The sequence below is a fragment of the Sturnira hondurensis genome, unplaced genomic scaffold (genome assembly GCF_014824575.4).
Source record: "Sturnira hondurensis isolate 20B ecotype Veracruz unplaced genomic scaffold, ASM1482457v3 Scaffold0010448, whole genome shotgun sequence".
Taxonomy (NCBI): Eukaryota; Metazoa; Chordata; class Mammalia; order Chiroptera; family Phyllostomidae; genus Sturnira; species Sturnira hondurensis.
Genome location: NW_028083079.1, coordinates 7,148,496 through 7,173,406, shown reverse-complemented (window position 1 = coordinate 7,173,406; position 24,911 = coordinate 7,148,496). Strand labels below are relative to the sequence as shown.

General features: G+C 55.4%; 2 protein-coding genes across 9 annotated transcripts in view; one reads left to right on the top strand and one right to left on the bottom strand.

The window, feature by feature from the left end:
• Positions 1-4,153, top strand: part of TTLL11 (tubulin tyrosine ligase like 11) — a 193,782-nt gene extending 189,629 nt beyond the window's left edge. Inside the window, exon 9 of the mRNA XM_037059200.1 lies at positions 550-4,153. Coding sequence (XP_036915095.1) covers positions 550-833 — 284 coding nt within the window. The 3' untranslated portion in view covers positions 834-4,153. The remainder of the gene's footprint in view (positions 1-549) is intronic.
• Positions 4,154-18,387: 14,234 nt separating this feature from the next.
• The window catches only part of DAB2IP (DAB2 interacting protein), a 181,836-nt gene continuing 175,312 nt past the window's right edge, over positions 18,388-24,911 (bottom strand). For 7 of the 8 annotated variants that reach the window (XM_037059194.1, XM_037059192.1, XM_037059191.1 and 4 more), the window contains 2 exons: positions 22,182-22,269; positions 21,003-21,427 (listed from right to left, as the gene is read on the bottom strand). In XM_037059194.1, coding sequence (XP_036915089.1) covers positions 21,260-21,427; positions 22,182-22,269 — 256 coding nt within the window. In that variant the 3' untranslated portion in view covers positions 21,003-21,259. Of the gene's footprint in view, positions 20,314-21,002; positions 21,428-22,181; positions 22,270-24,911 lie in introns of those variants that run through there. The other variant, XM_037059195.1, reaches the window with a different exon arrangement.

Sequence of the window (24,911 nt, the reverse complement as noted above, 5' to 3'; positions counted from 1 at the left end):
TTTACCTTTTGAGTAAAATTTCCATGCAGCCAAGTGCACAAATTCTAAGGTCTATTCGGTGATTTTTTGGCACATATACACACCCAGAAGCCAACACCTCTATCCAGACATAGCACGTCACCAGCGTACTGGCCTCACCTTGATAACTCTTCCCCTCGTCGTCCCAGTCAGAGGCTGGTTTCAACGGGAACATTTTATTGGTGGTGCAAAGGGCGGAGGCTTTGGATGAGGCCTACACCACAACTCCACCCCTTTCTACCAACAGGACTTTGCCCAGGTTTCCCTGCTTCTCTGAGACTCAGTTTCCTCATCTGTAAAACAGGGCTAAGAAAACCTTCACAGGGCTGCTCAAGGGAGCGCATCTGCCCGTGGTTGCATGTGCCCAGCGGGGCTCAGGGTAGGTGGGTGCCCGATGAGTGAGCCCTGTTTCATTTCCAGAATGGAAATCGCGGCAGGAAATTGCCTGGTGGTCGGAGTCAGGCCTCCCCAGGGCAGCGCACCGGGCAGCTGTCACATGAACACCCTTAACGCTGGTCTCTCTGCCCACAGGGATGTGCCTGCAGGCCTTCGTGGAAGCTTTCTTCTACCTGGCTCAGAGGAAGTTCAAGTTGCTGCCCCTCCACAAGCAGGTGGCCTCGCTGATCGACCTGTGTGAATACCACCTGTCCCTGCTGGATGAGAAGCGTCTGGTGTGCGGCCGGAGCAGCAGGCTGGGGGGCCGGCCCCCTTACAGCAGCACGCCCCAGGAGGCCACCCCAGCAGCCCCGTCGGCAGAAGGCGACCTCCGGCCCTGCACAGCCAAGCTCTCCCACCCCAGACACACCCCAGCCTGAGGGCTGCTCCGTTCTCCCAGAAGAGCAAGCCGTCTGGGCTGGGGAGAGAGGCCCTGGGCATCCCGCCGCCCGAGGAGCAATGGGGGCTGCTGAGACCTCCTGCCCGGGGCTCCGCTCATTGTCCCCTGTTGTGCTGACTTGTGCTTCCAGAGGCCAGTCGATTCTCTCTCGCCTTCTTCCCGGTGCCTCTTGGTGGTGGTCCTGTTCTCCAGTCATCGGTGGGCATACAACATCCTGAAGGTGACAGGTGGCCTCTTCTATCCTGAGCTCACGGGACGTGACAGCGGGGGTAGAACTGTTGGGTTCAGGGTGCCGAGGAAAGGACTTGGGGAAGCTGAGTCTTGGGTCTGCCGGGGCCCCGAGAGCAAGCCCTGGGGAACGCGGAGCGCGTCGTGTCTGCTGCCTGCGCCGCTCTGTGAGGATGAAGGGGAGGTGCCCGTCCCAATCATGTGCTACGTGGGTGTAGTTAACAGATTAGCCTCAGTTATTTGATTAGCTCGCCTGTTGCTGCAGTGGCTGGTTTGTTATTAATTAAGAAATAATTAACTAAGAAGTCACTAAGGCTCCAAGAGTCTTAAAGCTGGCAGGAGCCACAAAGGTCATTTTGCCTGATTTTGTTTGACCTTGACCCCAAAGCAAGAGTCCCACCGTCACAGGGCCTCCAATCAAAGCCCTCACAGGTGGGGTGCTCACCATGCGGCCAGCACTGCCGTGGGCTCCTGTGTGACCGCCACGGGCTCCTGTGTGACCGCCACAGGCTGGGCGCCCTGGGTGACAGGATGGGGCTTCCGAGGGGAGGAAACAAGACCCGAGTGAGGGTCAGGGTGATCAGAGAAGGAGATGCGAAGCCCAGGCACCAGATGTACAGGGAAAAGGGGGCCCATGCTCCGCTCCCACAAGAGCCTTCTCTTGTCTCCACCTGTGTCCCCAGGAAGCCCTGCTCACCGGTAGCCACATTGTCACTGTGGGAATAGCCATGGTTAAGGCAGGGTTCAGGGCACACTGACAACAGGCGGCGGGAGATGGCCCTTGCCGAGCCAGGCTTGTCCTGGCCCAGCCACCCCTGCCCCTTACTGCTCCCTTGGCCAAGTCCCTGGACAGCTGGCCCTCCAATGTGGGTTCCACGAAAGGACAGTTCGGCCTATCTCTGTTTGGGGAGTGTGCACCACAGGGCATGCCTGTTGCGGCACCAGGGCCTGGCCAGAAGCGGGCCAGCACGGGGTGCTCCTCAGGGTACCTTGAGCTCAGGGCCACTGTCAGCAGTGCTGGTCCCTGTGCGGAGACAGGAGCCTCCACCTGCAGAACAAGCCTCCTCGCCCGCTCTCCTGTCTCCCTGGGCCTCCGTCCACTCGCCCCAGCTCAGACCTCATCGTCCCCCACCTGGACCTCGGCCGTCTCCTGCCTCTCAACTCCCTCAACACACCCTCCATCCCTCTCAGGTGAAGGGAGGACCACAGCTGACGGCAGGAACCCCCTACTTCAGTCAACCCTCATTTCTGCCCAGATAAAGCCCAAACCCCTGGCACCAGCATTCAAGGCCCCTCCTAAATCAAATCCCTGTCTCCCTGAAAGTGCTCGGCCCACGCACCTCATGCATTCTGCCCACGACCCTGTGCTCCCACGGCTCCTTGCGTCTGCCTTTCCCATGCCGAAGAGAGCATTCTGTGCTTACCCCGGTGGGAAGGTTGAAGGGTGCGGACCTGCTCCGTGCTCTCCCATCCTCGAGTTTGCTGTCCCCTCTTCCTCCATCCAGTGGAAACTTACTTACCTTTCAAAGTCAAGCTCAAGTGTTTGCTATGCAACGCCCCCAAACAGAATGAACTGTTCCTGCTTACACCTGCGAGGACCTTGAAGTTCCCTGGTGATTACACCTACCCTACGGCATTTGCTTCCACCAATCTGTGCGTTCTTTCAGGGTCAGGCAGGGGCAGGGTCCACACTGGCCCCTTCCCAAACACAGCAGGGCCCAGCAGGTACTGCGTGAGATAACCCGAATGGCCAGCAGGCCCCAGGTGAGGAGCGGTGATGCAATGCTCCTTCTTCCCTGAGCCTGCGGGCGCCCCTAAGAATTGTGCTTTTCTAAACCTCACCAAGACAACTCACTGAGCACCTCGTACCCACCGCAGGCTCCTTGGCTCCCAGGCACAGGGCCTGTTCTGTGAACCCAAGCAGACAGTGGCTCCTCAGACCCTGGGCAATGTTTCCATGTCCCTTTTCCCAGGCTCAGGGCTGGGCTACATCCCCCATGGGTACCGGCTATCGTCCAGCCTTGAAGACTAAGGCCCCGCCAGGCTGGGAGCGGTCCTCACCGTGGCTGCTCCATCGGCACCCAGCTCCTTCCACCTCCACAGCACCTGCACTTGGGGGTGGGGGTTAGGTCAGATTAGATGATCCCACTATGAATGCTGACAGTCAGGGTGTGTGAGATCAGGGTGGGGCAGACCCCAGACCCTGGGAATGGCGCTGCGTGCCTTTCTAGAAGCACCTCCCTTTCGGACACAAATTTACCATCTGTTCACTTCACAGTTTACAAAGTACTTTTACATCCTCCCCACACCCAGGGAAGGATGAGGATTCTCACTGCCGTCTCTTCACAGGCGGGGACTGATGCCTGGGAGGTCCAGTGAGTGGCCCAAAGCCTCGGGCTGAGCCAGGACTCACAGTGAGGCCCCCTGGCCCCCCGTCCCGTGCTCCTTCTCAGCACCACAGCTGCTCTAGACGGTGCCTCGATGTCCCCGCAGCCCGGTGGGGAGAGGGTTTGGCCCCGTTTCTCAGACAGAAACCCACGTCTCGGAGTGGCTGGGAGATCTGGGGTTCCGGAGGCTCAATTTGGGGGCTACCTGAGCTGGTGGTCTCTTGTTGAGCAGCCAGAAGGGCTCAGTGGCCCACGTACATTCCACGGGCTCCAGGTCCCTGGGCCACACAAGGGGGTGACCAGGCCTCCCTCTCTCTTGCTCTCTGGAAACAGAGAACGAGAAACAGAAAGTATAGTTAGTACATGTGAGAAGCATTTCGTAAAACAGAGCGCTGATCCAGTTATCCTCAGACTGGCTCCTGGTTTCCTACAAGGTGTAAAGAGATGGAGGAAAAGGTTCTTCTTGAACATTGTAATGCATCAAGACAAAACGAAGCCACAGCAGTCGGCTCTGCTCCCTCTGTGCCTCCCGCCGTCCTCACACCCAAGGGCTGAAGAGCCATCTCAGAGCTCCCCCGACACCTGGAAGCTGCCCTGGGATTGGCAGAGCATCACTGCACCCAAATCGCTTAATTTTTGAAAACATCCCGAGTAATGCCCTAAACTCCCTGGCCCTGCAGGTGAGCATTGGGCCTGAGATGTTGGGCACCTGAGCCCTCTCCCTCGACGCTCAGAGCAGGGACGCCACCCCTGCAGGAGCCGGCATTCTGGGCAGAGAGCGGGCGGCCTCTCAGCCAGGCGCACAGCGGCCCAAGCTGCGCCTCGCCTTGACTGACCCTTCTGCCAGTCTCCGGGTGGCATATGGGTTTCTCCCTGACGAAGTAAGCTCGCATTTTCTTCTGTTCCCAGGGACCACAGAGCTTTGTAGATGTCAACATATTTAATTACTTCCATCTCTACCAATCAGAAGTCTTGATTTGTGTATAACCAGAAAAAACATGCAGCAGAGTGCTTGTGTCTAAGGTGCCCACACATATGCGCATGCACACACACACACACACACACACACACAGAGTGAGCACCATTGAGTTTGGTGCAAAACGGCAACATTACAAACATTTTGCTCATTTTCCAGCAATTTGCCCCAGTCTTATTTCATACTGGGCCCACAGAGAGCTCCTGGGAAATATTTCCTCCCTTGTGGAGGTGCTTGCTAGATTCGGACCAGTGCCAGACCAGTGCCGTAGCCTCAAGCCACCAGGACGGTGCCAACTCCCTGGCCCCTCCCAGGCAGTAGAAGCCCTGCAAGGAGCTGGAGGATTAAAGAAATCAGCTGGGAAGTTTTCCTGTTCCCAGAGGAGGCCCTGGGTGGTGGCAGGAAGGTGGAGGGTCTGGATTTGGTTGTCCGTCCGCTCTCTCTTGGAGCGACCAGAGACTCCATCCCATTCCTCGAGTCCTGGTGTGTACAGTGGAGACCTCGCCACAAGGAACGTGAAGAGCCTGGCTTGGGATGTGGCGCCTGGGCCATATGTTAATAAGTGTCTGCTGAGGAAACGACTGGCCTCCACGTGCTGGAACCGGACAAAGGCCGGGACACCCCCGCCCACCTCAACGTCCCTGACAGGAGGCCCCTCTAGGTCTGGCGAGGGCCCCTGCACTGGAGCCCTCCTCCCTTGGAGTGGGGCTCTGATGCTTGCTAGGCTGCTCCTGCCTCCTAAGAGCCTTTAAAAATTCTTTATTAAATTTTCATGGCGCATAGAGTCAAGGTTCCATCACTTGGCCTCAGTTGTCTTGGTAACTTCGTAAAATGCAATAATAAAATGAAGCTGAGTGTTGCTAACACGGGCTCATTGTATATCAATGGCTGCAGAGTGTTGACGGGTTTTTTTCTGCGTGATAATTTTTGACAGCAAATCCACTGGGTGGACAAAGCTTATTCGTTTTGGGTCAATTGGTGAGAAAAGGGCTCCTTTTAATTTTTTCCTCTGTAACGGCGAGCATTAGCCTGCGAAGGTTAATATTGCCCCAAGGAAACTGAGATTCCGGGGGACCTGAAGGGAGGTGTTTGGAAAAACCCCCAAACCTTCATCTTCAAGGGACAGTCATCCTGAGGGAGTGAGAGATGTGTCCCTAGAGTTTGGCCACCTGTCAGAGACTCCATGGCAAGGACACCTGCCCCAGGACAGAGGGCGGCCCCTTCCAGGTTTGTGGGTGCAGCGCTCACCACTGCAGCTCCCAGATATGGCAGGACATACTTCAGACTCTACCTGCACAGGGAAAGCTCGAGACAGCGCACCTCTCCCGAGAACCGACCCAATCAAGCTGCCCCGAAGGAGCTGTTCCTGAGGGCCAGGCCGAGCTCCAGGAATGGCTGAGGATCCCAAGCAGAGCGCCTGCCCTTCCCAGGCTGCAGCAGAGCACGCAGTCCAAGCCTCGGGGCCCTTGGACCTAGAAGAAGGTGACCCAGAGAAGCCAGTTCCAGCGGCCCCTGGGGAGGGAGGGTCCTCCCTGGAGGTGGAGAGGCACTGTGACCACGGTGGCGAAGTGGGTGGCATTTCTTCCCTTGTACAGCCAAGGCCACCCTAGGGCCTCTGGGGGCAGCATGGCAAGGGAAGCAGCCGTCCACCTTACTGCGGGTCAGGATTTCCCAAGACCCCAGACAGAGCTACAGCACCCACAGCATCCCACCCCAGAGCCAGGGCTCCTGGCTCCACAGCCTAGAAGGAGGCTGTCTTGGAAGGTCCAGAAACGACACTCTCGTTTTAGTTCTTTCTCTGTGCTCACATGCCCATGTGAAGGGGCACCTGACGGGAGGGGAGGGGACAAGCCTCTCACAGCAGAGAGGGGCCTTCGGTGCAGGACTCAGAGCCCTCTGCCTCACAGCCAGCCAGGGAAAGTTCCCGCACATTCTGCCATCCTCGCTTGATACGGTTGGGTTTCCTTTAAAAAAAAAAAAAAAAGCTTTTAAAGAGTTTTGAGTCTGGTAATATATCTGGAAAATTCACTTCCATGGAAATTCATTCCTCAAGGACGATAGATAAAATGAGACCCCACTGCTGAGGAAAAGTGCTCTGGGGTCTCAACTACTCAGGTGTCTTGTTGTTTTGTTTATTTTTTCAAAAATGCAGTGGGTACACACGCACACATGCACTCATGCTGCTAATACATATATGTGGCCAAACGAATAAAAACAGCACAGAAAGACATGTTTCGACAATTCCCCAGCCACGCCTGTCCCTCAGTCCTCTGGTCTGTCCCCAGAGGAAGCGACAGTTTCTGGGTCTTGTGTCCTTTCTAAGACAGCCACAACATGCAAGAATTCTCCCTCACGGAGGGCCGCCCCTTTCCCTCCCCTTTTATACAACGACCTGCCCACTGCTTTTTCCATTTAACACTGTTTCTGGGAGATGGTGGCACGATGCATACGTGCAGGCGGGCCTTGGTGTTTCTGCGGCGCCCTGGCACGCCCCTGTATGAGGCGCTACAGTTACTTAGAATACTGCAGTTCACGTCACCGGTGCCAGCATGCAGGCCGATTCCAGTTTTCTGTTACTACATATAGTCTTTCAGGGACTATCCTTGAACATGTATCTTTGCATACACGTACAGTGTGTCCTGGAGGTCAAATTCCTAGATCAAAGAGTCATTTTAAGTTGCAATCCCATATCAGACTGCCTCCCAGAGAGGCCGGACCAATTTTCAGTCCTCCAACAGGCTGGGAGGGCCAGCTCCCCCCTCCTCCCGACCCAGCATGCCGTCAGAATGGTGACCTCGCACACTGATGGTCGAAAAGCGTGGCACTGTCTGATGACAAATGTCATGTCTGTTTCTCTCGCTATGGTGAAGTTGAGACTTTTATTGGTTTAAAAGCCATTTGTATTTCCTTTTCTGTGAACTGGCTGCTCATGTTGTTTGCCCATATTTCTACTCGTCTTTTTCATGTTGACTTGTAGCATCTCTTTGCAAATGAAAACAATGAGCCTTTTGTCATATTTTTGCAAAATGTGTTCTACATGAGCCATTTTTAGGCAGCCAGCTCTCCCTCTGCCTCCCACGCATTCTTCGCAGGCTGCCAGAAGGGCCTTTCGGAAATGCCACCTGGATCCAGCTCAAACTCATAACTCGGCTTTGGGGGTTCTTGTTTTGAGGCCCAGTGTTCCCCCAGGTGGGCCAATACAGCCACCATATGCAGCCTCGAGGGTGTGCACGGCAATGGGGCAATGACACATGAAGAACCTCAGGAGCGCCCCCTTCAGGTGAACAACAGAGCAGCCTTTCTCCCAGAAACCTTACCTCCGGACTCACCCCATTTTTTGCGAAATGCTTCGTGCTCTTCCGGGCCCCCAGTGCTACCCCCATGCTCTTCCTTTTATTTCCAAACACTCTTCCTTCCCTGTGCACTTGTGAGCTTCCTACTTGTCCTGCAGTTGACAGTCACCTCCTCTGCAAAGCTGAGCCTACTCCCTCAGGCTGGCTCATCCCTCCCTCAGTCCCCCATTGTCCTCATGTGTCGCTTTAGCCCACTTCAAGGTGATTCTCACTCTGCAGAAGGGCCGTCTTCCAGGACCTAGCACAGAGGAGGTGCTCAGGAAATGTGTGTGGGATGAATGAAGAAATGAGTGAATAAAGAAATGAGTGAAGAGTGAGTGAATGAGTGAATGGGTGAGTGAATGAGTAAAGACCACCTTCATGTGAAGAGTGAGGGGTGAAGACCCAGCCTCTCCTCAGCCTAATGGAAAGTGTTTCATTTACCCAAAAGGCTGTTCTGTATGAATGTCCACTAAGCCCTGAAAAATGCAAATTCTTAAAAATGCACCAGGTAATCACACTCTGCTCTGTGAGTCTGCAGTGAAGGCCTTCCTAGTTAGTAGGTCTGTTGTATGTAAGGCCCTGTCAGGGGGCAGATTTGCCTCCCTCCGCTAATCCCCCCAGAAAAGCACCCCAGGAGGGCACAGAGGCCTCTGCCGTCAGGACTGCCCTAGGGACAGGGGCCCAGGGACCCTTCCTGGTCTGTAAGGGCTCTGCTGCCGTCACTCCCTGGGCCCCCGCAGGGCTTCCTGCTACTCAGCTCACCTCCAGCCTTCTGTCTGCCATCAGCCCTTCTCCTGCATCCCAGGGCCCCTTGAAAATGTAAGCTGGATAAGGTCCTTCCAGCAGCTCTTTCCCCCATGGCTTCTCTTCGCTCTGAGGAGCAAGGCCATGGTTCCTGGGAGGCCCCTATGGCCCCTACAGCCTCCAGGTGCCTCTCCCGCCCCTCCAGGGGTGACCACGTCCCCCGGCTAAGGCTGCTCAGCTGGCAGGGCTCCGATTACCACTGCCGTCCTTCCTCCCCTTACCTAGTGACTACTGAGAGCCTCTTAAGCACCAGCCAGGCCCCGGCGAGGTTACGTTGTGAGTAGATGTGGCCCTGCCCACCTGGAACTGAAGGTCAGTGGGACATAGTGAACAAGTACAGAGGGCGGAGCCAAGAGCAGAGAGGAGGGCTTTGCAGGGCCTTCTGTGTGTCCAGCTCGGAGAGGCCAGCCCCACGCAGGCCAGTCGACGATGTCCTCCTTCTGCTGGAGAGTGTTTAAAGGGTGTGTTTTGAAAGATAACCGAGTTTCAGCTTTGGAGGGTGGACTCCGGAGTGTGGTGGAGCATGCCCGGGCGAGGAGAGGCTGGCTGGGGGGCGCAATGTGGCCAGGCAGGAGGGAATGGCAGGTGGAACCTGGTGGCAGCTCTGGAGACAAAAGGCACTGACTTAAGAAGCTTATAGGAGGAGAACTGATGGCCCTTCTCATCACAGTCTTGAACGCCAGCTCGCCTCCCTGCGTGAGGGCAGGGTCCAGTCCACCCTCTGGCAGCACTCACAGAACCCAGCACTCCGCTCAGCCTGTGGCTGGTGGAATGTTCTGGGAGTGAATGAATGGACGAGTGAGTGAGTGAATGAATAAATGTCAGGTGAAAGGGAATGGTAAAGGAATGAATGAATTTAACAGATGGGGAAACTGATGCTCCGTGTTGTGCAGTGGTGCGTCGGCTGCGTGAGCTGGTGGTGGCGTCTGAGAGGGGCAGAGCCAGCAGCAGGCCCCGGGAGGGAGGCCGCAGGCTGCCTGGCCAGGCCCGGGGGCAGCGTGAAAACCCTGTCTCCTCCCTCCTCCTCACTCGCAGATACCTGTTTTCATAACTTGTCATTTCCCCACACCCCCGCAGGCAGGAACACGCACCATCCCAGTAAATAAATCTGGGCCACTTTTCAGCATCGTTTAACGTCCCCGGGAAGATTGGATCACGTGTCATCCAGCAGCAGCCCATTAGCTGACAGGCTGAAGCATGTCATATTGAATTCCACGGCCGGCAGAGCCCGGGAGCCCCCGTGCTGCTCGGAAGTCTGCACTGCTGTATGGGAATGCAATCGTACTGCTCGTTTCCTGTAATGAACGCGGTGCCCCTCCCACTGGCAGTACCATTTCTCAAACCTCCGCCAGGGAAACAGGAGTGGTAGCATCTTGAACTCACTCCCTGTCTACAACTGGAAAGAAAGAGGGGACGGCATGGAGGGCAAGTTGTAGGGGGCAGGCACCATGGTGGGGCTGAACTTGGGTGCTGATTGCAGAGAGAGGGGCTCTAGGCATTGAGTGACCTTCCTGCCTCTGCCTTCTGCCTGCTGCTCTCCACCCAGTGTCTCCCTGGTCACCTCCTGGAAGCTCTCAGCACAGGCCAGGCTCACCAACCACCGTCTGCACCTGACCCACACTGATGTACAAGCCACACCTGGACAGAATCAGATGCAGAAGCACACCCAGGAATACCCATTCCCAGAGTGTGGGCTGTACCTGCAGACACCGACACACGCCACACCCTTCACATATCTGCGGTACACACACACACTTCTCTCTCACACACACACACTTCTACATGCGCTGTGAATTTCCAAGCAGTAGATAAACTTTTGTTACTAAGTTCTACTTTTATTGCTCTGTGGTCAAGAAATACGGCCTTTCCTTTTTGTTTTTAAATATTTATTTATTTACATATTTATTTTGAGAGAGGGGAAGGGAGGGAGAAAGAGAGGGAGGGAAACATGGATAGGAGAGAGGAATATCGATCGATGCCTCTCGTACCCACCCCAACGGGGACCAAACCTGCAGTCTAGGCACGTGCCCCCAGGAATCATGTTAGGTGTAAGTCTGCAAAGTTGAGTGAACTTGGACCCTACGGACTAATAATAGAGAAAGCAAATAAATCCACAGTGACAATCTGACATGACACGTGCTACAGCAGAGGGAAGCCCAGCACTGTGTTTTCTTAAAAATCTCAGATTTTTTGTCTACTTCGGTTGACTCCTTTATGTTTCTGCTAATTGAACACTGCTGGACCCCAAACTGGCTACTTCGTTGTCATATTCATTTGCTTTGCTTTTCTTAGCAGTGCGCTCCTGTTTGTTGTTGAGGCATCGAGTGAAGGAGTGAAGTACTTCGGCATTCATTCATTTGGGGCAGCCTGGGAGGCCTCTGCAGCCCACACACACTGAGGGTCGGTGCCCCGAGGGACTGACTCCTCCTGAGAACCTGTGGTCAGGGTGGGCTGCTCACCCGTGCCTGCGCCCTGCCCCTCTCCCAGGGCAGGGGGCAGAGGCAGCTGCGCCCTCCTCCTCCTTCAGGTGGCTTTCTCCTCCCCTGATCAACCCACACCTGTTCCTCCTGTCTTGTCCGATGCAGGAGTCACTGGGATGCTTGTTAAACTTCAGACTCTCTGAAACTGGGGCAGAGATACAAACCCACAATGTATAAAACATGTGTTTCTGTGCACATCACGTGTCTGGATCTATATTTGTATTGTGTGTACATGTATGTATATATGTGTATACATTTATTTCCTAACTCTCTGCTAGAAGAGAGGACATTCCAGCAGCTCTCAGACCTTGGTCTATGATTCCATTCCCCAGGGCTTTTCAGAGACATGACTAACTCCATAGCTGGTCCAGGTGGGTGCGAGGCAAGCCTGACACAGCTTGTAATGCCAGAGGGGAAGGACTGTTGGAAGATAACAATGGGGGCCGGTTGGTAGCCACGGGCACCAGGGGGAAGGAGGTCCCTGTGGCCAAATGTTGGAGTTTGAGCACCAAAATAATTGAGTGGTGAATTATAAACCCTTAAAAATGGGACTTCAGGGGCCATACCAATAATAAACACACAAACAAGCACGTGGGGAGAGGGCAGGACCTTTGCTGCCTGTCAGTAAAATTCTGAGAGTTGCCAGGTGAAGTAGAAAGAGTGCTGGACGTGACAGATCTTTGCCACCACCCCAGCAAGGACTGGGTCGGTCCAGAGTCACGGATGGACGCTCAGTCTAGGGGGACGTTCGGATAAGGAGCAGGATTTCTGCAGGGTCTCGAAGGGTCTCCCCACAGACTGCTTATTCATTGTAAGCAAGGCAAAACAAACCCCCCCCGGTAGTTATATGGTGGAGAAATTGGACCCACCTGGATCAGGTGATCGAAATGAGCATCACCTGTGAGGGACAGACGGGCGCCAGGTGCCTGCCCACGTCTTTCTCTGGAAAAGGACAGGCTGTGCTCTCTGCTCTGAAGGTTTTGGCCAAGAACGAGTAACCAGAAACTAATCACGAGGAAACATCAGGCAAATAAAAAATTCTATTTTTACTTTTAAAAAGACACAGGAGGAAGGGTTGGGTGTAGTCTTTCAAAATGTCAGTGCCGTAAAAGACACAGAAATGTCCCAGATGAAGAGAGGCTAAACGCAGTCTCTGACTGCGCGTCCTGGGCCAAGCAAATAAATACTGTGAAAGGACATGATTGGTTCAAGGGAGAACAGCGAACACTCGATTAGAAAGAAGTTCGTGCGGAGGTAAGACTGACTGAGGCCGACAACTACACTATGAGAATAGCCCCAGGCTTAGCACGCCCATGCGGAAGGATTTAGATGTGAGGGACCGTGACACACACGACTCATCTCTACTGTCCCCTCATCCAGGCCTGTTTCTGCAGAGACTTAACAAACAGAACCAGGGTCCTCCTGGACATACCGTTCTGTTATCAGCTTTTACACCTAATATATTATTGACCTTTTTCAATGTCATTTATTATTATTCTATGAATTTAATGGCTGCCTTGTGTTTCATTATATGGATATGTCTTACTTATTTTTTCAGTGGCTCCATATCAAAACAGGAAAGAGAAACTGGTTGTGAAATGCTCAAACAATAGCCCTGGCTGGTGTGGTCCAGTGGATTGAGTGCCAGCCTGGGAACCAAAGGGTTACCAGTTCGATGCCTGGTCAGGGCACATGCCTGGGTTGTGGGCCAGGTCCCCAGGAGGGGGTGCTCAAGAGGCAACCACACATTAATATTTCTCTCCTCTCCCTTCCTTCCCCTCTCTCTAAAAATAAATAAATATAAAAAATAGAATTAAAAATAAAAATAAAATACTCAAACAATAATAGGAATATAAAGTGGAAAGAGTCCGTCCTCACATCAGTAGCTTGTGTTTGCTTCAACATAGTTCTGCTGTGTAATTCGTTACATGCAACGCAGTTCACTTCTTTTCCTTAGCGGAATGAGTGCATACTGGAGCACTGCCTGCTTTTCCCACACACTATACTACGGACACGGTTCCAAGTCTCTCTGTCCCTTTCAATGCACGAGAATCAAGAAGTCACATTCGGCTGTTGGCTTGAGCACCCGGGAGGATGGAAGCGCTGTTTGGGGGTGGGGAGATGAGAAGAGAAACAGGTTGAAGGGTCAGAAAAGTCAGGAGCTCCATTTCGGACACGTGAGACGCAAGGCCACCGGGCGATGTCGAGAGGACGTGCGGCCGTGACTGCAAGAGTTCACGGAGCAAAGAAGCTGTGTATCAACATGGGGTGGGGGGAGGCAGAGAGGAGAATGGATGGCTGTAAATGCACGTCGGTGGTCCCTGCTGCTGAGGAGGAGCCGAGCCTTCTGAAAGGGTGCTTGCTCTTCGATTCACCCCAACCCCTGCCTCTCCCGGTTGTCTCTCGACCCTGCGTCTCAGTGTCATGTGTCGTGGGCCTGCTTCAGTCGCTCCCTCACACTGCCTGCCACGTCGCCGAGGCTTCATGCTCCGTGACCGTGGGACGTTGTCAGGGAATATTCAGACCCTCATCCCAAACGTGGAACTCAGGCAAAAGGAGGATAGCCCAGCACCCCGCGGGGGGCCAGTTTAAGAGGCCTGCCCCCGACCCCTGTGTCACCCAGGGAGACCGCACCTATCGGCGTACATTTACACAGCATGTGTGCGTGCGGCACACGCTGTTACCTGCTAACCTGTAGATGCTTGGTCGTAAGGGTGCAACCCCACTGTCTATGCCTGTAGGGCACTAACTAGTTTTGACCACGGTCGGAGAAAAGCACACCGTCATGCTGATTGGTCTCCCTGTAATTCCAACATTTCTCATGGGCTCTCTCACCAAGACTCCCCGCCGGGAATTCTCAAGGGCATCTGTCCTCTTCACCCTCTGGGGCCATCGTTCCCCAACAGCTCCTCACTTAGGAGCTGGCCTCCCCTCCCTTCCTCTGGGCTCATGGCCAAGGTCAGTGGGGATCAGCACCGCTTTGGCCGAGGCAGGGAACTGGCGATGCTGCGCCTTGGAAGGGGTCTTTTCCTGTCTGTTCCTTCATCCTGGACACTTGTGGCTTCCTTCTGCTCTGGAAAATGTCCTTTTATTATTCCTTCGATTATTTTCTTTTACTCTTTTCTCTCCCTCAGGAATTCCTGATAGTTGAGCGTTGGGAAGCCTAGATAGAGCCTCTAGGTTTTTCTTCCCCTTCTCTCCTATTTTCTATTTGCATATTTTGTTCTACTTTCTAGAAGAATGCCTCAGCTTGGCATTCCAGCATTTCTACTGGATACCTTTTGTAAAAAAATATATATATATATATACACAAAAGACTCAGGAGCTCTTTTCTTAATCTTGGTTTCTTTTTCTTTTTAAAGGTTTTTGTTTTAAAAGATTTTATTTACTTATTAAGGAGAGAAAAAGGGAGAGAAACATCAACGTGCGGTTGCCTCTCAAGTGCCCCCTACTGGAGATCTGGCCTGCAACACAAGCATGTACCCTGACTGGGAATCGAACCAGCAACCCTTTGGTTCCCAGGCTGACACTCAATCCACTGAGCTACACCAGCCATGGTGCCTAATTTTTTCATAGCATCCTGTTCTTGTTTTATATCCTTGAGGCCATTATAGTTTGGAGTTATTATTTTTTTAAATGCTCTTCTATTTCCTGCATTACCGCAATTTCCTGCTTCCTTTCTTAGGCTTATCTGGCCTTCCCCTTTCAGGGGGGAAGTTTGCTTTTGTTTCCTTTCCTTTTTCTTTTTTTTTAGGTGTTGTCTTTGCAAATAGGGGATTTTGTTGCCACTAATGAAGCAGAGGCCTGGGAAAATCACACCTAGTTTCTACTATTTGTTGGACACTTTCCTCAACTGTACGGGGTGGGGGAGGGGTTAGCTGTCCGTGCTTTTTGCACGTGTGTACACACACACACACAGAACATGTTGATTGGTGTGGGCACTGAGGGATGCTGCAGCGGTGATGCACTCATTGCATTGGGGAAATAGCTGCAGGTCTTTTCTCAGAAGCCAGTTTTTCCGAACAAGAATGTTCCACTAAGTTACCTGGGGGAGACACCTGGCTCTGGGCATTCTGGGAGCAGGGAAGGTGCTGTGGGCAGGGCTGAGAGGGAAGCAGACACTCTCTTCACCTCATCCTCCCCATACCTCAGTCCTCTGCTCTCCCTGGTGTCCTCACGTCTGGAGCGAAACCGGTCAGATTGTTCCGGAGAATAAACTTCCTGTTCCCTACAAGGAAATGAGGGGTACTGAAGTGCCCTGGCTATGCCGAGCAGGGGCAGGAGGCAGGGTCCGTATCCCCCTCGTCCAACCTGGTGCCCTGACTCTGCCTCCCATCAGACTGGGCCTCCCCGCCCTGAGCCTCTGGGTGGCTGGGCGGGGGCTGTAGGGGGTGCAGTTTCAAAGGTCCTCAGAGCAGATCAGCTCATTCACATTCTCTCTCCCTCTGCTCTTCTCATGTAGCCAACTCTTGTGCCAGTGTCCATCTGCCAAAGCTGTTCAAACTCTTACTGACATCTCCTTCCACTGGAATTTTGTTCTTAAAGGTACTAATCTTGTCAGTCCTTTCTTGTCAGCAGAGTGGTGTTTGGGGAGGAAATAGATGGGTGTGGTCAATGTACCTTGTTTAACTAGACTACTTTGTTTTTGTTAAGATTTTATTTATTTATTTATCTTTAGAGGGGAAGGAGAGAAACATCAATGTATGGTTGCCTTTTGTGCGTCCCCTGCTGGGAGTTGGCCTGCAGGGAACCAGCCTGCAACCCAGGCATGTGCCCTGACTGGGAATCGAACCGCGATTCTCTGGTTCGCAGGCCCGTGCTCAATCCACTGAGCTACACCAGCCAGGGCTAGACTACTTTGTTTTAAAAATCGAATTCTATTGATTTAGTATTTATTTTCAAACTTCCTGATGATAGGGGTTCCCCCCGCCGATTAAACATTTATTACTGATCTCCAGTTTCATTGCTTTAAGGTACAGAGTGTGGCCAAACGTTTTCTTTGGGCAGCTGAGGTTTTCATGTCTCATCACAAAGTCAACTTGGGGGTAATGCTCCAAGTACACTGGAAAAGAAGGCATGGTCTCTGGATTAGGACCTTGATGTATCCCTGCTTATTACATCTTATTCATGATTAAAACCCTCTGGGCTCTTACTGTTTCTTTAATCTGCACTAAACTAGAAATACTGGAGCTGTGTTCCTGTGAAATGCGCGTGTACTTCTGTTGATTCCTTTGTGCGCTTCCAGGTTGTTCCTATTCGACGCCACTTGGTCCGCACCCATGGAGGCTCCCCTGCTTTGGTGCCTCTGCTACACGTGCCTTTCGTCCATGTGAAGTTAGTCCTCTCCCACCCATCGTCATTCCCTTGAGTTTCCATGTCACATGGTGCCGCCCCAGGAGAGGGACAGTGGAGCAGAGGCCAGAGGAGGCCCGTGGGCTTGGCAATGAGGTGGTGGAGGGCTGGGGAAAGAACAGGTGAGAAGGTGGAGACGGCAGGTCCCTGGGAGGAGCTGGATTAAAGGCGAGGGAAGAAAACCCAGCCTGGAGCAGGTGGAAACCTGGCACTATGGGAAAGAGCAGTGAGGCAGAAGATTCAGGGGTAATTAAGGCATCAAAGGGTAAGAGGGCAGGACCTGGCCAGGGGCTGCCTTGGGAAGGAAGAGGGTCACCACCCTCCTGTGCCTGCAGGGGTACACACTCTGATAGCCAGGCTGGGAGTGTGGGGGGTCAGGCTGGGAGGGTGCAGGGAAGGGCATCTTCCCTCAGAGGGGTAGGAGGATGGCTTGGAACAGGCAGAGCGTCTGGCTGGGGAGTCTGAGAGGAAGTCCAAGTTTGCCTCAAAGGTCCCAGTGTGGCCAAAGGGGGAACAGGCCCAAGATGGGAGGGAGAGGCAGGCACCACAGGAGCCCAGGGAACCTCGCTGTTTTGTTCTCCACCAGTGCTCAGCCACCCAGAGAGCAGGGTGGGTGGACCGAGGGCTGATGTAGGACCACACGGTCAGGGGAGGGACCAAGGAGGGAGACACAAGGCTGAGCTGGGTGGGGAAGCTGTGGAGATGCAAGGGGCCTGTTGATGTGGGAGACGATGGGGAGGGTGTAGCAGAGGCAGGGGTCCTCACAGGAAATATTAAGCGGTTGAAATCCTGAGAGGCCAGGGTCCTGAGCAGGTGGCCGAGGTTCCCCAGGCTGACAGAGAGCAGAGATGGCAGTGTGGGGGAGGGGTGGGAGCTCAACATGTCCTAATGGCTAAAGGAGGGGATGGGTTTGGGGAGCAGGATATAGCTCCTCTCCATGAGAACCACAAGGGTTTCGAGCAAGCCCAGGGCCCAGGGTTCAGGCTGGAGCAAGGGCAGGCTGGCAAGGGTGGACACCAGTCGGTGGCTCTGTTGCATCTGGCCATCCCGCCCCCGAAACAGCTGTCCCACTGACTCAAGGATAAGTACAGGAACAGCCCTGGGGCTTCTCTCTGGAAATGCTGGGCAGCTGGGCCCAAGTCCCTGGCAAGAGAGACACATCTGTGCAGGTAACAGGCCAGCGTGTCCATCTGGCAATCTGAGCAGACACACCCCCGTGCCCTCTGTAGGACCTTGGCCCATGTGCTGGGGCTGAGAGGTTGGCTCAGCCCTGGACTTGCCGCCTCTGAGCCAGTCTCCCATGTACATAGGAGGGTGCACAGACCCTAGGTGCTTCTGTCCTGTGGCCGAGACCTGCTGAGTAGGACCTGGGGCTGAAAGGTCCTTTGTGCACAGGTGCAGCTGAAGGGACTTGGGGGCCAGTTTGTTCCCAGGGAGATCCTGGGTTGGGCCTCTAAGGTGGTGTGGCTTGGGAGAGCCCTGTGGGTCAGAACCTTCCAGTCGCTTGGATTTAGCCCAACTTTGCCATGACCTGGTGGTGACCCTGGGAAACCTCTCCCCCTCCCTGGGCCTGGCCAGGAGGCAGACTTCAACAGGTGAGAGAGCACGGGCAGCAGGGCTGGGCGGAGGTGGTGTTGCTGCAGGGAACTGTGGGCTGTCCTTCCAGGCAGCTGCCCTGCCGGATCGCTGAGGGCCCCCCTGGCGGGGACTGGTCTCGGGGCCACCTTAGAGCTCAGCTGCTCCACACCCTGGGGCAAACAGACCCTGCCTGGAGGGAGAAGAGGGGGCAATCCTAGATCACTCAGCGCACTGAGACCACCCTGCCACGGGCTGTGGGGGTCTTCCCTGTCTACAACTGCCACTTGGGTGAACCAAGTGCAGAGTCGCTTAGTGAAGGACAACATCAGCCCATGACTCAAGTCCCCCCAGGAAAACCCCCTGAGATCCAGCTGAAAGGAGAGGCGAGTCAGGCTTAAAATAGCTAAATAAATCTTTAATATTTCTAATTGCAAATGTACAGAAATTGCACAGCCACACAGTCTTTGAACACCAACCACTTTCTCTGTACAGTATTACATAGTTAAAAGCCACGGCTGGTGGGGGGGGGCTCCAGCCGAGACCCCACGTTTGCAGGTTTGTCCTTTTCACATACTTACAAAAAGGGGGCAGGGAGGTGGGGGGCTGGGGCGGCTCTGGGGGCCAAGTGTGTAGAAAAGAGAGGGGCTGTTTCCCTGGACAGTCTGCCTTCCACACACGGACAGGCAGGAGGGAGAGAGGTGAGCCCCAGGCAGATGCTGTGTGGGTGGGCGGGGAGCTCTGGCCTTGGTCCCCCACCCCCCTCACTGGGCAGTCGGAAAAAGTCTTCACTTATAGGAAGTTTGGCAGTTTCCTTCACCCTAAACATAAAAGTTAAGCAAAAAAGTCAGGCCTCTCTGTGTTGGCAAAGGAGGGGAAAGCCGTCTCCAACCGGGCCTGGGCCCTTGGTCCTCCCTGAGCGGGAACTGCCCTCCCTCACCCGTCCCTGCAGGCCCTCTGGCAGCCCCGGCGGCATCCAACACCAAGACCCAGGTCGAGTGTGGCCCCAGAGGCAGCCCCTCTGCTGGGGGGTCCCAGCCAGGGCGCATGCCCCCTCAGCCCCACCGGCACAGCACACCGCAAAGCAAACGAGCAAGTGCGGGGGCAGGGAGCAAACCCCAACGCCCAACCCGGACCTCTTCTTCCTGCCCAATACTGTTCTCTAGAGTAAAAAATAAAATACAGACCATCAGAGAGCAGCGGCCCCGGGCAGCCCTCGGCAGCACCAGGACCGGAGGACTATGTACAGCCATTGGGTGAAGTAGTTACATTACAGTCAAACACCAAGAACATTTACAAAAATGGTCAGACTTGCATATCAGATAAAAATCTGTGAAGAGTCTGTACACTTTTACAGTTTTTGCACTAGGTAAATAAGGTTCTCGGCCTGAGAGCTCATGGCCTGGCCAAGGGCCGCCAGCACTGGCCACTGCACTGGCCTCCCGTGCCTCTGTCGGGCCCTGGGAACCTCCCCTTATTGCTAAGAGGCGATGGGTCCGAGCTCGCTCTACAAGGCATCGCCGGGAGAGGGGAGGGGCGGGGAGGGCTCACTGGGCAGCGGGGGACAGATCTGGACCAGAGGGCATCACTGGGGCCAGGCCCTGCCTGTGAGACCAGCAGGGAACCCAGGGCCTTAGCCCCCATGGCCGTCCTCCCTGAGGCCTGTGGCCCGTGGGGGCTGCCCTCGCCCTGCCAGCGTGTCTGGCCCAACTGCACTGTAGATTTCACCTTGGAGCCCAGCCCCTGAGCTCGGGCCCGGGATGGGGGTTTGGTGTGGTTGGGGCCTCCCCCACGCCCCCTCCTGCTGGGCCTGTGGCAACCCCTGCTCTGGGGGCACGTCTCAGCCCCTGGGGTAGGAATCCCGGGGTGTCCTCAGCTGCCTGAGGCTGAGGCAGAGGGGTGGCCCTGGCTGGCCCTGACTCTGCTGCAGGGAAAACGCCCCAACTCTTGTGCCCAGGGCTAGGGCTGGGGCTGGGAACAGGGAGGAACCCAGAGGGACCCAAGCTCCTGCCCACCTGTGTCCTGCAAGCAGGGGTGGGGAGGCCTGAAAAGCTACAGAACAGCCTGGAGCTGAGGAAAACCGGCCCCAGCTGTGGGGGCCACCTCGCCTGTCTGCAGCGCCTGGGTCCTTGGCTGGGGGCCCGGGAGGGGTGAGGAGGAGGCCGCCGCACACACGGGGCCTGGTGCAGGCCGCTGCTGTCTTGGAGAGGGAGCAAGTCTAACATCCTCCAGGGCCGCTATTTCCCATGCAGTGCGCACGCTCAATTTAAAAGGCCCCTGTGTTCCAGCAAGCGAGCAAGCGGGCTTTTGTTTCTAATGCATACTGTGAAAGGAAAAAAAATCACAGTTATCCACATTCTCAGGGCTTGTGGGCACTAGAATTTTTTTAACCACCAATCAGGGAAGATCAGCCTTTCTCTCGGGGGTGAGCACCAGTGCCACTCCCTGCAGGGCCACGGGAGGGCAAGCAGCACGCACAGTGTCGTCTGGGCCAACTCTGCCCGAATCTTTGGCTTCGGGAGCCCCAGGGCGTCAGCCTGGGCCCGGGTGGCAAGTGAGGGAGGCTCCGGAAACTCCCCACAGGTGCGAGGGCCCAGAGGACAGAGTCGTGAGCCTCGCTGGGTCTTTTTGGCAGAACAAGTAAGAGAGGGAGGGGAAGGCGGGCAGTGTGGGGACAGGTACAGGTGGATGCGTGGTTCCTCACAGCGGGAAGGGTCCCCAGCAGGCTGCATGCAGTGAGTGGCAGGTGCTCGGAGCCCGGCAGGGGACACGGAACTCCGGCAGCTCCGTCCTCCCCACCCTCTCCCTGCCTGCCAGCCGACCTGCCAGCTCCTGACACCGAGGGGCAGGCCCCACAGGGAGCCTGGGCTCCAGGGCTTTCATCCCCACCGCTCTGGGCAGCTCCCTTCCTAGGGAGCATGGGGGGACATGCACTTGGCCAGGTCGAGGAGGAGAGGTGACACACACCAAACTCAATAACCAACAGAGACGCGTTTGGGCCAGCCCCCTGCTCCCGCCAGGCCGTCCCGCTCCCGTGTGCAGTCTCTCCGGCCTGCACCCAACTTGCTTCCTGGGCGGAAGAGGGGGGCTCGAGCAGCGACGGTCTCTCTCAGCTCCCTCTGTGGCTGCCTTCTGAACCGCGGGAAGAGGGCACGGGGAGACGAGCCTCGGCCTCTTGCCCCCTGCGCTGGGGCTGCAACTGTGGGGTGCTGCTCCCCAGGCCGAGGCCCGGCCCTGGGCCACCACAGTCCTCCCTCTCCTTGGGCAGGTTAACAATTGCTGCTGTTTCTGAACTCGCCGTTCTCGGTAATCTGCAATTTGGTGGGGTTGGTGGGGGAGATGCCGTTACGGGCCTGCATGCTGTACCTCTCTTTCAGCTGCGTCAGGGCGCTCATGAGGCGGGCGTTGGCGGCGTCCAGGGAGGCGATGCGCTTCTCCTGTGGACAGAGAGGATGTGCCATGGGTCACAGGAGGGGGAGGTTCTGTGCACCTATGGATGCTGGGACAGGAGGAAGGTGGCCTGGAGGAGATTCAGGGTTGGACTTGCCCCCACGGGCTGGACCTGCTTAAGTCCGCCTTCCTAACGTCTCCACCACATCGCCCGTTTCTCATCCGGAACAGGGCAGCTCCAGGGGCATCATCCGTCAGCCACTGGAGCCCTGAAGCAGGTGCCCTGCGCAAGTGGCAGTGTCACACAGTGTCACGGCTCCTGGTCAGGGTGTGCAGTTTACGGTCTGAACAAGGCCCGGCCCTATTCCTGGGCAACTGAGAGGACAAGGAAACAGGCCTGCGTGACGGAGCCCGGAGGCCAGAGCCTTGAACATGCCTGCCCTTGCAATGCCCTGGGAAGCCACAGCTCTGAACCAGAGCCCCCGGCACACCCCCACTCCCTCGGGGGGCCAGTGTCAGCCCCAGCCTTCCCCACTCCCCTCCCAAGAGACCCACTCCTGGTCAGCACCCTTAGGGAAAGGCAACACCCACCAAGTTGTCCCTGTGGGGAGTAGCTGCCCCACCCCTCCCACAGCCTGTCGCCGTGAACCACACAGTCTGGCTTCTTGGGGCCGAGGGCCTGGTCTGTTAGCCTTCCATAGCCTCCGCAGTGAGGTGTGACCAAATGTGGAGAAGCCCAAGTCACCTCCCCGTCCCAGGTCCTTTACTGCCTATGGCCGACCACAGGGCTGCGCCCCCCACCTGGGCATCGATGATCTTCTGTTTAGAATCTACAGCTGCCTGCATCTCCGCGTGGTCCTTCTTCAGCTCCTCCTCCACTGACATCAACCTGTGACCAGAGACAGTCAGTCAGGTGGGCACCTGAGGGAGCAGATGGGGAGGTGGGCGTGGGGACTCTCGGGCACAAGATGTCACGCCTGCCCAGAGGAAGCCTGCTGGGAGAGCGCCGTCGTGGGCCACACACCGCCCACACGTGCCCGGGACAGGGGCTCGCCAGCTGGCCCCCAGGCTCGACATGGGCTGGACCTACGCTTTCCTTACACTTCGCCCGCTTGATTCTGTTCGCAAACCCCCAGGAGCCCCTGGGGCTGCCCCTTTCCTGGTGTTCTTCCAGCAGGGTGGGAGTGGGTGTCAGACCGCCCCCGTCCCCCAGGGCCCGGCAGGCGGGATGCAGGTGTGGGAGCCATGGTTTGGGCAGGAAGGCCAAGACCCTGGAGGGCTCTGGAGCTTTCTCCCACGCTCCAGACTTGCGGAGACTATGCCAGGCACTCGGGGTAGCGAGATGAAAGAAGTGCAGCCCTGTCCCTCAAGGAGCTCAAAGGCAGCAGGGACACAGACGGACAGACAGTAGCCCTGCCCCACATGGGAGGCTGGGGAGCCACGGGGACTGAGAGCAGGAAGGGGCTAACCATGCTGGAGGAGGGGGTGGAGGCACACACACCGGACTGCACGTCTGAAGGGCAAGTAAGGGCTGCAGCAGAAACTGAGCGCGGAAGACGGGTGGAGTTCCGTCTGCAGAGGCTCTGGGCTAAGGCGGGGTGGGTCTGTCCCCGGCTGCTCCTTTCCTGAGACCCTTCCTGGCCTCTCTCATGCCTGTCAATCACTCTCCGTCACTTCCACCTTCCAACTCCCTTCCTTTAGCTTCTGGAGCCTGCACTCTCAGGGTCTGCCCAGGCTCCTGGGACAGTGCTTACAGACGCCATGGCCTGCTTCCCCTGGGATGCCAGGGCTCCAGGGGACTCTGCCCCCACCCCTGTTCTTCTTGCTCCACAAGCACTTCTCAGACGAGCCCATGGCTTCATTTCCATCTCTACCCGTACCACGCTCCAGCTCAGCAGAGCCGTCCCCGCCCTGGGCACACACTTGGCCCACAGCATGGGACACTCAGGCAGATCGACATGCTGGGGCGGGCACGGCTCAGGGCTGTCCTGAGAGGGTGGCGGGGTTGGGAACGCTAGTCAGGACACAGGGCTGTGGCACCGCCAAGGCGACAGGGAGGTGGTCGCAGAGCAAAGCCTGGGAGAAGGGGGGAGGGGGAACAGGAGGTGGTATCATCAGAAGGGAGATGACACCGGGGGAGAGACTTCAGTTGCCGGCTACAGCGGAGCAACAGGGACTGGATTTATCCTCCTGCCATCATAAAAAGGAAACAAAAGAAAACAAAAACTAGAAAACCAGACAAATACAGGGGTGATGCAAAGTAGATTTATAGTGGATGGTATAGAAAAAGATATGCAGACTCTGTTTATAATAGCTTTATTAACTCCAAAAAACAAGCTCTGTTTGCATACTCACAACTGTGAACCTCCTTCTGCCCACCCCTGTCTATGCAACAAAGGTTCTGGAAACTAAACAACAAGCAGCAGAGCACGGTGACTCCCACAAGAAGGGACCACAAGAGGTGAGTGTCCAGCCCACACAAACGGAGGGACTCGACATCAGGGTCGAGGAGACCCAGGAAGGGCAGGGAGGCGAGGCGGCTGGGATTCTCAGGACAGCGCCAGAGAGGACGACGATGCAGTGAGGACCCCACCTGTCTCCCTGAGGGGCTGGCTCCCTTAGGTGTCTGGCTGAGGACTGGTCTGCGAGCCTGAGAGGAAATAGTGGGGCCGAAGCAAGAACGATCAGAATGGAGTTCACAAAACCACGTCAGGAACAGCTCGTGCTCCTTCCAGGCACAGTGGGAAGATTTGAGAACACAGAGGCCTCTCTCTAGTGGAGCCCAGGAGGGAATGGCCTCCAGCGTGGAGCCAGATGAGCCCCGGGTTAAATCAGGGCAGCCAGGACCCACCGGCGCAGTTAAACAGAAGCTTCGGAACAATGAGAAGGGATTCCTCACTGTGTCCCAGAACAAAGCCCCAAAATACTGAAAGGAACATAAAACATCCCTCATTACATCAAAGTCACAATGTCTGGCATCCAACCAAGAATGCAGATTAGTTATATTTTAGGAAAATATAACCCATAACCAGGAAGAAAATGAATCAATACAGTCTCAGAAATGTCACAGGTGACAGAGTTAGTAGCAAGGACATTAAAACAACTATTATAAACACATTCCACAGGTTCAAAAACACAGAGGAAAGTGTGAACACAATGAGAAGTAGTTTGGGATTGAACCTGAACAGAGTCTAGAGGTGAGTACACCGTATCTGAAATGAAAATGGAGACACTGAGTAGAACTCGCAGCTGATTAGACACTGACGAAGAAACAACCACTAAACTTGAAGACATGGTAACAGATGCGATATGACTTGAAACACACCAAACAAGGAAATGACGGTGCATCGGTGGGACGTGGGGTAACTTACAGCAGCCTCACACAGGTGCTGTGGGCATCCCGGAAAACAGACTCGGAAGGCATGGCTACACACCCCCAGACCCAGGGACTCAACAAACCCCCAAAGCATGGAGAAAACCACACCGAGGCACATCGTAATCAAACTGTTGGCAATCAACAATCAATAAATC